At 44.3% G+C, this 11633-nt stretch overlaps 1 protein-coding gene across 1 annotated transcript; it reads right to left on the bottom strand.

Moving 5' to 3' along the window:
- Positions 1-5143: 5143 nt before the first annotated feature.
- Positions 5144-11541, bottom strand: LOC143221345 (uncharacterized; the record flags this gene model as incomplete). The annotated part of the gene is given in 19 exon segments (XM_076446815.1): positions 5144-5284; positions 5355-5465; positions 5843-6160; positions 6321-6397; positions 6400-6663; positions 6748-7114; positions 7556-7636; positions 7638-7735; positions 8042-8167; positions 8170-8236; positions 8375-8418; positions 8421-8526; positions 8611-8692; positions 9208-9481; positions 9809-9897; positions 10565-10751; positions 11181-11316; positions 11318-11365; positions 11444-11541. Coding segments are annotated over 19 exon segments (2714 nt in total), but the record flags the coding sequence as incomplete, so codon positions are not given.
- Positions 11542-11633: the final 92 nt, after the last annotated feature.

The raw sequence follows: 11633 nt of genomic DNA, 5'->3' as shown, positions 1-11633 counted from the left end.
TGCTCCTGTCCTCCTTCTCCTCCCTTCTCTCTCCCTCTTCTATACTTAATCACTTTCTTCTCTCGCTCCTTTCCGTCTTATTCTATCCTTATTTTCTCTTCTCTTTAGAATTATTATTAAAATACTACCCTTTCCAATATCGTTCCTCTTTCTCCTTTTGCTAAAATACATATAAAATATACAGTTCGTGTACGACACCGTTAGAAATACGCGAGGAAAATTATTAATCCTGTTGCTCTATTTAACTCCGAAGAAATCGGTGTGAGTATAATACAGGATATAGCCATGCCGATGGAAAAATCGGAGCGTATTCGGCTCGTTAGAAAGTGGATAATGGGTCGAGTGTCTAACGAGGTTCGCCGGCTTGATCGAACCCCAGCGAAAGAGAATATCGAGTTATTTGTTTATGAATATCGTTAGCAAATATGTTAATGATGCTATCGAGAGACGGAACGGTCAGAAACAAGGTCGATCGATCGGCCAATGAATGTTAAATAATTGGGGCCAACTTAATTCGTGTAACCTGATTAACGCGACACGCACCGCGGGAATCAGATTGCATGCAAATATCGCTGCACCAACGTGGTGGGGATGATTCTACCCTTCGTCGTCCTCCCTGGAAATTAATTTTTTTTTTTTCTTTTCGTTCCTCTCTCTCTCTCTCTCTCTCTTCTTTTTTTTCCGCGACACGGGAGTTAAACCGTTCGGAATAATTGCAACGGGGATCGGTATTAAATCGAAGAACGGAGAGGTATGACCGGTTGGAAAAAATGTAACGAACGTGTGACTAGTTCGATGCGAAGTAATAATCGAGCAACGGGCGTGTAATAAAGGGAAAATAATTTTAGCATCGCGACCAGGTCGAAAGTGGACCATTTTGAAACAAATGTCGTGCGAAAGCAATTTGCATCGAAGGCCCCGTAATTAAGTTTCGGCAATTGCGTCCCACCAACGATTCTATTTAATTCCTATTCGACAAAATTCTGCCTGCTCGATATTAACCTCCGCCCCTGTTAACGAGCACGTTTATATAGAATCTTTTTTTCCACGTCCAATCAATCAGCGAAGCCAATCAATAACGGAATCGATAACGTTTTCACTCGTCTTTCGGGAAAGGACTTGTCGAAGTTAGAGGAAAATAATAATTGAAGTTAGAGGAAATATAAAAATAAATAAACGGTAGCGTAATTTAAAGCAACGAATGCGAAGGAGACTGCATAAATTGCGATAGAAAATCGTAGGATTCGTCAAGGGAAGGAAATTCGAAAGAAACGAAATAACATTCTTGAATAAAATCAAGAATTATTAAAATATTCTTACCAATTAAAATATTCTTCCTGACGTCAGATAATCACGGTTAATTTTCAGAAATTGCAAAACTAAAATCTGGAAGAATTCGTTTCGATTCCTCGCATAATTCCAGCGTTAACTTCTTCAAGGAAGAATCTTTTTTAAAATTAACCTTACAATGACTCACAAAGCAGCGATTATAAAATAAAATAAGCAATCAACGATAATATTCGACGAGATTATATTTTATTCTTGAGGGATTCTACGGTGAATAGTTCTCCAACCGATTCCAATTTTCTTTTCACTCGTAATAATCGCAAGTTTCAAAAAACTGAACTTATACGCGCGTATTAATATCCCCGAAGAAGTTAATACAGGTTTTTCGCGATTCGTTCGTAAATTCCAACACCTTGGAACTCAAGAAAACGTCAAAGGGTTCCAGAGACGAAAGATCCGCCATCGAAGGAAAATGTCTGAGCCCGTACAGGCAAAGGCATCTGCACAGAAGAACGGCGAAAATGATTTCGCCGATTGAACGTGGCCCTCGCAAGAAAGGCCTGATAACTTGTCACCCGTAACGAAGTGAATCGTCGGGACGCCTATTTCGCCGGAATTCACTTTGAATTTCTCACCCTTACAACTTTTTCCGCTCTGCCTTCCGCGGGACGTCGGTCTGCTTCCCCCGCGAATTACCTCGTCAGAAATTCAACCCTCGTACACAGCCATTTCGCAAATTCGATCTCCCTCCGTGAACGCTCGCTGTGGAGCGTCTCTAGTGCAGGGCGCGTGCGCCGCGGCGAAAAGCGAAGCGAAACGAAGAAGTCAATGGCGTTACGTCGATTCGTTCACGCAATTTTGGCGGATAAAAGTTTTTCGAACCGACTCACGGTCTCCACCCCTTCATTCGTCAAAGACGTGCACGTCCACGCCGGAAGTTCCCTCAGACCTTTTCAGTTTGCTTGTAGTAACTCACGGTGATACTGGCTTTTCCCGGTTGTTGCAGAAATATACAGGATGCAGATTGCGATTAGTTGGCCGGAAGAGAATTTTATCTGCAAATCGAAATTCGAGGATTTTAACGGGACCGTGGACTCGTTTGTCGAATCGATTAAACTCGAGAAAGGGGATGAAGAGAATTATTTATTCAAGAATGTAGAATAAAAAGAACAGACGAACTGGAATGACTCGAGTTAATTTTGCACTTATTCTATCGCTTTTTGCTCACTGCTATTCGCTGACTAATTACTTATAATCGCGCATCGATTAACGACTCGTCACCCATTTATTATCTTCCATTACCAACCTATGCGAGATTCCTATTTTATCTGTGATCTGATTCTGACATTTAGGAGTGAGAATAATCGTGACCCGTCTAAATTTTAAAACAGCAAACTGTCGTTGTTCTCAGTTGCACATTCTTGGAGATTGCACAAGGAATGCATAATGCGCCATTTTACAATCTGGTACATTTTACACGCTGGTAAAAGATACGTTGAATCATAGATAAAAAAGAAACAGTTATTACGGAAAGCATAAGGAAAACGACGTATGATATTAACATATTGCCGAAATGTCTCTCGAATGCGATTAGGTTGAAAGGAAGCAGAGAGGATGGTTAAAACGGCGTGGAACACCGCAGAAAAGAAGAAGCTGGTGGAAATATTTCCAATAGAAATTTCACGGCGATTACGTGACGGAGCACGCGACTAATTTCGTTTCCGTATCCCATTAAATCCAGCCTGAACAGGGAAACGTAATCCCCGAACGTTTCGACGTTATCAGCAGGGCTGCGGAGGAACGATACAAAGGGGAAAGAGAGTCGGGGAATAGGGAAAGCTGTTCGGACCGGCAGAAATTTTCCCGTGACGCTTCCCTTTGTCTGAATCCCGGACCTAACCCAGGTTGATTTGAGCCCGTCTGGTTGGCGACGCCGGCGCCACCGAGAACGAGGACACAGCCGGAAATGAAGGCGGGCTAGAAGTTCGCGTGGCGAACCTTGCCTTCTGTTGAGTGAATTTTATCGAATCCACCGATCCCTCGGGTTCCACGGAGAAACCGGGTGACGGAGAAAAACTGTAATATGTATCATGGGGCGGTACTACGCGAGGAAAGTGGAAAGCGACAGTGACACGTGTTGTGTCGGATCAACGATCGCATTCGGGTAAAATCTTGGCAAAAGGAACTCGCGTGCATATAGATGCTTCGCTGGTTTAGCTTCCCGAAATTTTCCTCGTTCCACGAACGTTTTTATCGATTTAATTCGCTACCGATATCGTGAAACAATCTCCAATGTCTCTTGAGTCAAATGGAAAATTAGAAGGTGGAAGATCGGTCATTAGATAAATATTCGACGCGTTGAAATTAATAACGACGCCTGAAGATCGTTTAATCGAAGATTATGCGAGACCATCCAAGTCGAATCGAGTGATTCTCATCCCCAAAGTCGTATTAATCGCGCGTCGAGGATTATAGAAGTCATATCAGGACTATTCAGCATTCTGTCAAGATTATTAGAGGTTGTATCAAGCACTTCGCGATTGTCCAGGTCATTCAATATCGTGTCAAGACTTCGAGGTTCTTTCTAACGTTAAGAGAATTTTTCTAACGTTCCTGGATTAAAAACGAGAAATGATCCACCTTATTCTCAATGTTACCTCTGTGCTTGTAAACGCGTAATTAACATAATTATATTATATACGCTGTTTTCGCTTCCTTTGCTTCCTTGTCCTATAATTTAAACATGACATTTTAAACATGACATACGTGTACGAGGCGAACAAGGTTTACCACGAACGGCAACGACACGAATAAAATGCACAATGGCTAATTATTTTCTGCATATAATTTTATTCTCCAACCTCGAAATTCAAATATAAAATGCTATTCGAATTTACACAATGTAATCGGCCATGTTAAAATAGAAACCGGGAAAATGAACAATGCGTATTTGAACATGGGACGCGAGCACATGCACGCGAATTAAAATTTACAAGCTGTCGGCCAGGACGCCGCGCAAAAATACAACTCTCTCATCCATGAGTAAAATCATTAGCATTCCCCATAAAATTACCAGCCCCCGTATAAATTTCCCACGCACGCTGTTAACATTCTCCTAAAGATCCGCCGCTGATACTCTCCTCCCAACTTCGGCGTCCCCGTTTTCTCCCTGTCCCCTTCTGTGTTCTCTCCCGACTTTCGTTCACCCTTTCGCACCCCGGGGGTCGCGGGGTCGAGCGTGATCGCGAGTCTCAAAATCCCAGCGAAATCGTCGGAAATGTTCTAAAGGCTAAGAAAAGAAAATAAATATCATTGGTTGAAACGCCGGCGTGCCTCTGCGAAATTTATAAATCTCTCGCGAACGTTCGAGCCTTGCTGCAACATTTTCCTAGGACACGATCGATTAAAAGCGTTCCGTTGTCATCCTCGCGGTGTCTTTCTCGCGCTGAAATTTACCCGTCTCGCGGAGTCAACTGAGAACACCCGTGAAACGCGGCGAGGAGACTATCGGCAGCTAATCGCGAGACGTTCGAGATAAAATCGCGAGACGTTCGAAATAAAATCGCGGGACGACGTTCAGGATAAATTCGAAAGAATTCGAAACCCTCTGGGTCCCCGCGTGGATTCGGAAATAAAAAGTTGAGAAAAAGAAAATTCAAATTCGCCGTTCGAGCCGCGCGACGTCTTACGAAAATCCGACGAAATTTCACCCTTTGGCGCGTAATTATCATCGCGCGTCCGTCGTTCACAGCCATTTGAGAGCTCTCGCAAGGACATCTGCACCAGCGAGGCTACTGAGGTTTCTCGACGAGGGAGCAGGGAGAGCGAACGTAGACCCGACAGATCGGATTCTTGATCAATCGAGATCGGGAAGACCGCCGGTGGAGCTGAAGCTGTCCCTGGAATCCTTCTGGGTTCGCCCGAAATGGCCGGCTGGCGACGTGTCTTTCAGACGATTCTCGAAATTCAGAAAGTCCGTGTCGCATGGACTACAGGCCTGCATAGATCGAGAAAGCGTTCTCTGTTTCAGCGATCTATAAATAATACGAGTCGCTGAATGTATTTACTTGAAGGAAGAAGCTGTCCGGTCCGCCATTTTCTGTTATCTGCCTGTCCAGCCGGGGCGACGACATTACCGTGTTGTCAGAAGGGTTGCAGGCTCCTGCATTGTCCAATAACTTGAAAAAAATGTATGTCTTTTTATTCCTCTGTTATATATTTCGATATCTTCGCGAGAAAGAAGAAGATCGTAGATCGAAAAGTGTAACCGTAAATGAATTTTGCAAGTGTCGATGCTTAATTTCTGCGCTTACGATGGTGTTCCTATCTTTTTTATCGGAATTCGCATTATTTCTATCGAATCTTTTGATCTCTATTTCTATTCAAGGTGGAATATGTTTATCCATCGAGTTCGAAAATGAATTCTCGAAACTCCCATCCGCGGCGCATCGCAGATTTTGAACGTTAAGCGAACCCGGCGTTGTTAAACGGAGAACGTGTAAGAAAGAGCGACACGATTAGCGAACAAATTGAAGGTAATCATGGAATCTCTTACCAGCTTGGTTTTCTCCTCGATAACTTCCACGACGTTGCCCTCCTCGGTGCTGGTAATAATGCCAGTTCCTAACTTCTTGCCTAGAATTTTCACCTCTTTCCTACATCCAGCGGAAGTGTTTACTCCGCCGCTGTCGCAGCCGTTCGTGTTCGAGGCGGTGCTCTTCAAAAACTGCTCGTACGGGCTCAGTAGCTTCATCTCCTGATACTGCGCTGTCATTATCTCCTGGCTGTGATTTTTCGGACCAAGGATCTTCACTTCGTTCAGGCCAGGGAACAGTTTCGACGGTGGTAGACAATTTGTCTTGCTGCATAGGATCTTCGTATGGAATTCGAATGCGGAAACAATTATTCGATGAATTTCGAGACTCCCGTCAAAAATTACCATCTATCGTAATCCTCGTCCGATGACTATACTCTCGAACGCAGTGAACGATATACGACAAGTAAGAAAGTTAATTTGCACGGCAAAGACTAACCTTGTTCGAGCTTCCTGAACTGAGGATCTTCATGTCCGACTGGCTAATAGGTATGAGACCGGTATCAGGCTCAGGTCATCGAAAACGGAGGGCAATTTGATCTTGGACTCGTAGACGGAATGATGGTCGTCCATGGTCGAATTGCCGAGAATACTAAGGTCCTCGGCTAAGCTGGTATTACTCTTGAGATAGGGAAGTGTATCGTTTAAAATCGACAATGGCGTGTGATTCTTCATTAACAGAGAGGATATCGAGGATTGAGAGGTGGTGGAGAGGGTAGAAATGTCGCTTCTATGGCTTAGAATATTCGTCAGCTCTTGCTGACTCGAAGGCACGCCTATGGCTGCAAATTGGACGAGTAAAATTTAACGGAATTTCCAAGCGATACGAGAAAATCGAGGGAACAGCAATTGAACGGAGTACGTACCTTCGTCCTCGTCCTCATTAACAGCGACTCCGCCGTCGATGGACAGAGGCTTGGGACCAAGATCAGAATCGTCGATTTTCGATTGCGAGAGGAAGCTAATGCCATCCACGAAACGATCGTCGAGGCTCTTGCTGTCGAGGATCCGGATGTCCTTGTCCTCCAGGATCTCAATGCTGTCCATCGGCATGGATTTCTGCGTGGACGCGGAATCGAGTACCATGATCTGATTATCGGAATCCCCGATAATAACTTCCCCGTTACCGCGCATATTCACAACATTGATCGCGTCCGCTTCTTCGCCCTCCAGTATAGTCACGTCGTGCGAGTTCTGTGCCATCAGATCCCGGGCCTCGCTGTTCGTCATTACCTAGATCGCGCGAGACAATCGATAACCAGCGTGCATCGAGGAAACTCGAAACAATTCGAAGGATATGCTCAGCGAGAATCAACGTTCACCAGCGACTTCGCTTTCTTCGGATCGTATTTCATCGTGCGAAAGTTCGTGTCGCGGATGTTAAAAATCTTAGCCATCGGAAATGAATGACGCGTTCGAAAGATATACTAAGAGAGAAAGCAACGTTTAACCAGCAACGTTGCATTTTTTGGTAGTATTTCACCGTTCGAAAGTTCGTCTCGCGGATGTTAAAAATCTTAACCAACGTGGATGAATGACGCGTTCGAAAGATATACCAAGCGGGAAAGCAACGTTTGATCGGCGACGTTGCATTTTCGGATCGTATTTCACCGTGCGAAAGTTCGTCTCGAGGATGTTAAAAATCTTAGCTATCGGAGATGAATGATGCATCACCTCGTAACGACCATCCTCAGTGGCGCGCACGAACTGTATTCCACCCTGGGCGGCCAGTTCCAGCAATTCGTTGCAATCCTCCCATCGCGGAGGACACAACAGGACCATTCTGGCGATCGGGCTCGTTGCTGGCCGGCTCGCTGTACGTGAACTGAGAATCCAATGCCGTGACCAAGCTCTCTGTCGACAGTGCACCAAATAAACGCCATATTGCAGCGACACTTTGAAAAACATCGCCACTTTAACGAGCCAATTATAGACGGAGAACGACGCGTTAGAAAGTCCTTTGGAAACATATCGCGAATGGAATGCTCGGCCAACATCCGAAACAATTACCATTACGTTGCTATCGTCTAGGCTACCGATGACTGTTTATCGTGGAATCCCTTTCGTCCGATAAAATCCCTGTCCCTCCCGAGGAAACCTTTTCGTTGGTCTGATTGTCACCGCGATAAAAGATCGTAGAGGAAATTTTCCTTTGCTCACCGTGCTCGTTCTCTGGGCCAGGTGGTTCGACGATGAAATTCATTTTTCCCTCGGAGTCTATGTTCTGGATAACGGTGGCCACCACCGGTACTTTCACTTGGACTGCCTTGATCCTGTCAGCCTCGGTGAAATTGTTGGACTTAGGCTCATCTTGCCGGCCATTCGTAGATCTTCGGCCGTGGCAGGTGTCAGGATCTAAAAATCGAATCGTATTTCCATTCGTATCCTTCATCGTTTAATCATTCGTCGTTCGTTTTGGTCTCAATCGTTCTAAGTAATTCTTTCATTCGAAATAATGATAATTTTTGGCGCTAATGACGTGGTGTCTATTACGTTTTTATGAGTTCCAGTCGGAGAGACTTTTACGAGAACGGGATTCCTTTGGCTGGCTTAAAGAGCGCGAAAGGCGTCTGTCCTTCGATCAACGCCATCTCCATAGCCTTCGTGTCGATCTTGTCTATCACGACCGACTCCATGACATCCGGCTGTTTGAAAGTATGAAAAACATATATTCACCACTCAAAAACGCCAAAGCAAAAGTTAATTTGCTTCTTAATCGAATTACTAACCGCCATTAAAGGATCCTTGTCCCTAACCTCGATCGTCTGATTCCGATCGCCATTGGGCAGCTGCACGATCCTGACGTTCTTACTGAAATTTCATTTTCAACGATAATTCAAGATTACCTGTTGAAACGATCGAGCGAAAACGCGTTAAATCTTAAATACATATCTCGTTCACGCGTCCCGTATATATCATAACGATAATTCGATGCAATCGAGTAAAAAATAGGTAAAGAAGTTAGCTCGTTGACGAGTGTTACTCGACGAACGCACGATCACCGAGTGGGAAATTCGATAATTATCGTTCGGCTTCGGATCAAAAGGTAACTTCTCACCGAGAAGTCTATTTCTCTGAGCGCGAGGAACGTGTCAACGGAAGCCTGGATCAGCAGACCGATGCGTGATAAGGGAAAAGCATGAGAGGAGGGAAAGATCGATCTATCTAGAAGCGAGAAACGGAAGAAAGAGAAGCGTCAGCTTTCTACCAGGCGGAAGATCAACGTCCGAGTCGTTGCGTTCGTTCGAATCGAGAGTTCATCTTGAACGTCCGTCACGGTGGAAATTAAGCGGAGTTCTCAGTCGGATTCGGTGATGTCTACCTACTTTCTTATGACGTTCGGATCGCTGATGCCCTGCTGCACACCTGCCGGATGTCGATACTTTATGCCGTGCTTGTACTCCTCGTGCGATCTCAAAGAGAATCGACGCGGAAACTCTTTGCCGCAGATTCCGCACACGTGCTGCATTTTCTCCGCGTGTGCATGCGCTTTGACCTTGTGGCAGACCAAATTCGACATTTGATTGAAGCCTTTGCCACAAAGCTCGCATTTGTACGGCCTCTCGTTCGTATGGGTAAACACGTGGTTCCTCAAATTGCCTGACAACGGAAGGGTATTTAACTGTTGCCTGCACACCGCCGCGGCTTACTTACTTTGTACAAGCTGTTTCAGAATTGTTGGCTCGCGCTTAATCGACCGGTCGCGAGAAGCGAACGAGAGATTTGCATAACGAATTCCAACGAGTTCGGACCGTTGCAAAGCCAGTACTTTTACGCGTCTATTTGCATCCCGGACTTAGGTTAGTCGCCGGCTCGCTTTCCTTCGTCCCGCGTTTTTTTCGTATTTTTCAACATCTCCGCGATTAAATCGCAATTCTGAAACGGCTGGTTCGCGGAATTTCGGACAGATCGGAAATCGCTGGTTACCCTTTTGATGGAATCCCTTTCCGCAAACCTGACACTTGTGCGGCTTGTGTTCCGAGTGGGTCTTTCTGTGAGAGATCAGCGTGGATACCCTGGAAACGCAAGATCGGTTAAGCAGGCGAATATCGTTGGTTTGAAAATCCGAACGGGATGCTAAATGTAAATGTATAATGATAGTTTTTAGCTCGGATAAATAGGACGAAAGTTATAGCACGCGCGATTTGGGTGAAGTTCGAGGACGAACGCTTCGTAATCGAATCAATTGTCCATTCACAGAGAGTTTTGCGAGCTCTACACCACCGGGGACCGTTTCAAATTAATGCATCGCTATGGCGCACTCGAGCGGACTCGTTTAAAAGCATGCTCTACGAAGATTAATTTATAAAAAGACCGACGTATCCGCGCTCGTTAAAATTTTCTTTCCGCTTTCGCGCACAATCGCGCAATTTCACCGCGATTCAAAACGCTAATGATCCGCGCGTACTTGCCACTCACCCCTCGTGTCACCGTTTTTTTTTTTTTTTTTTTTTTCTTTGTCTCCACATTTTTTTTTATTTTATTTCCTCATTCTTTTGGCTGGATGAAATTGTAATTTCAATTTCTATATATAAAAGTTTTTCGTTAAAACGCCCGGAAGGAGATTTAAACGAGCCCACAGGGAAGGAGAAACGCCAGACTGACAAATCAGATGAAAATCGGGGAAACGTTGGAGGGTATACCGATTGGATAAGGATCGCAGAGCGACTCGATAATACTGACCTGTTGAAAGTTTTCTTACAAAATTCGCAAACGTACGGCCTAGCGTCGCTGTGTATAGCCTTGTGCTGGCTCAGTGTCGACAACTGCCGGAAAGCTTTGCCGCAAGCCTCGCATTTAAAGTTCCGCTCGTCGGTGTGCGTTGGCAAATGCCTCATCAACGTGTACTGATGCCGGAACTCCTTCGAACCTGGGTCGAATATCAAGCTTACGGCAATTCTAGCGGAGCTTTCGCGATTCTAGATCGATTTGCAAAAGAAATGGTATCGCGTTCTCTGTGTTTCTTAACGATCGTTATTACAAGACTTTTAGCGGCAATATAATTTAAACTAAGCTTTCGCAATATCGAATTCTCTATGTTTCCAACATTTCTCAAACTTTCGAACTTCTAATCGCCAAATTTTCAAAATTTTCGAATTCTTTAAGGATTCGATTCGATCTTTCCATTTTCGAACTTTCGAGTTTCTCCCAAGTTTCGGTCTTTCGAATTCTTGGATTTCTAAATTTTCAAACTTTTCAATTTTTCTAATTTTGGAATTTTTCAAATCTCGAATCTGTTTAATTCTCAAATTTTCAATAACGTGACGAGAAATACTCGATTAATAAGTGAATTACTAACAAATGCCGCATTCCCAAATTTTCAACGTTTTTCCATCCCGTTTCAGGTATTTCACGAAATGGAGTTTCGATCTTGGATCATCTTTATCGATCAGACGAGTAGTTGACGAAGATGGTCCTTCGACGACCGGATGCGAGGAACACCGTAACATTATCTTCGGACGAATTAACGTTTTGATCGAGAATCTACAAGAAGTAAAACAGTTTCCAACTATCCTGTGATAAAACGAGAAAAAAAGAATGAACGTTCCCGATATTTTTTACCTTATATTTAAAAGCATCTTTTCCTAGAAACTTTGTCACCGTGCCGTCAATGTTAATTACTTCGGAATCTATGGCAACATTCAGGTTCATGCAATCACCTGAAAACAAATTAAATTGCACCTTTATAGAGGGTACCTACGACGCAGAAAATTACCGCGCACACATCGCGCGATATTATTAACAATCACTG

This window comes from Lasioglossum baleicum, unplaced genomic scaffold (genome assembly GCF_051020765.1).
Source record: "Lasioglossum baleicum unplaced genomic scaffold, iyLasBale1 scaffold2273, whole genome shotgun sequence".
Classification (NCBI taxonomy): Eukaryota; Metazoa; Arthropoda; class Insecta; order Hymenoptera; family Halictidae; genus Lasioglossum; species Lasioglossum baleicum.
This window is presented reverse-complemented; position numbering and strand designations above follow the sequence as displayed.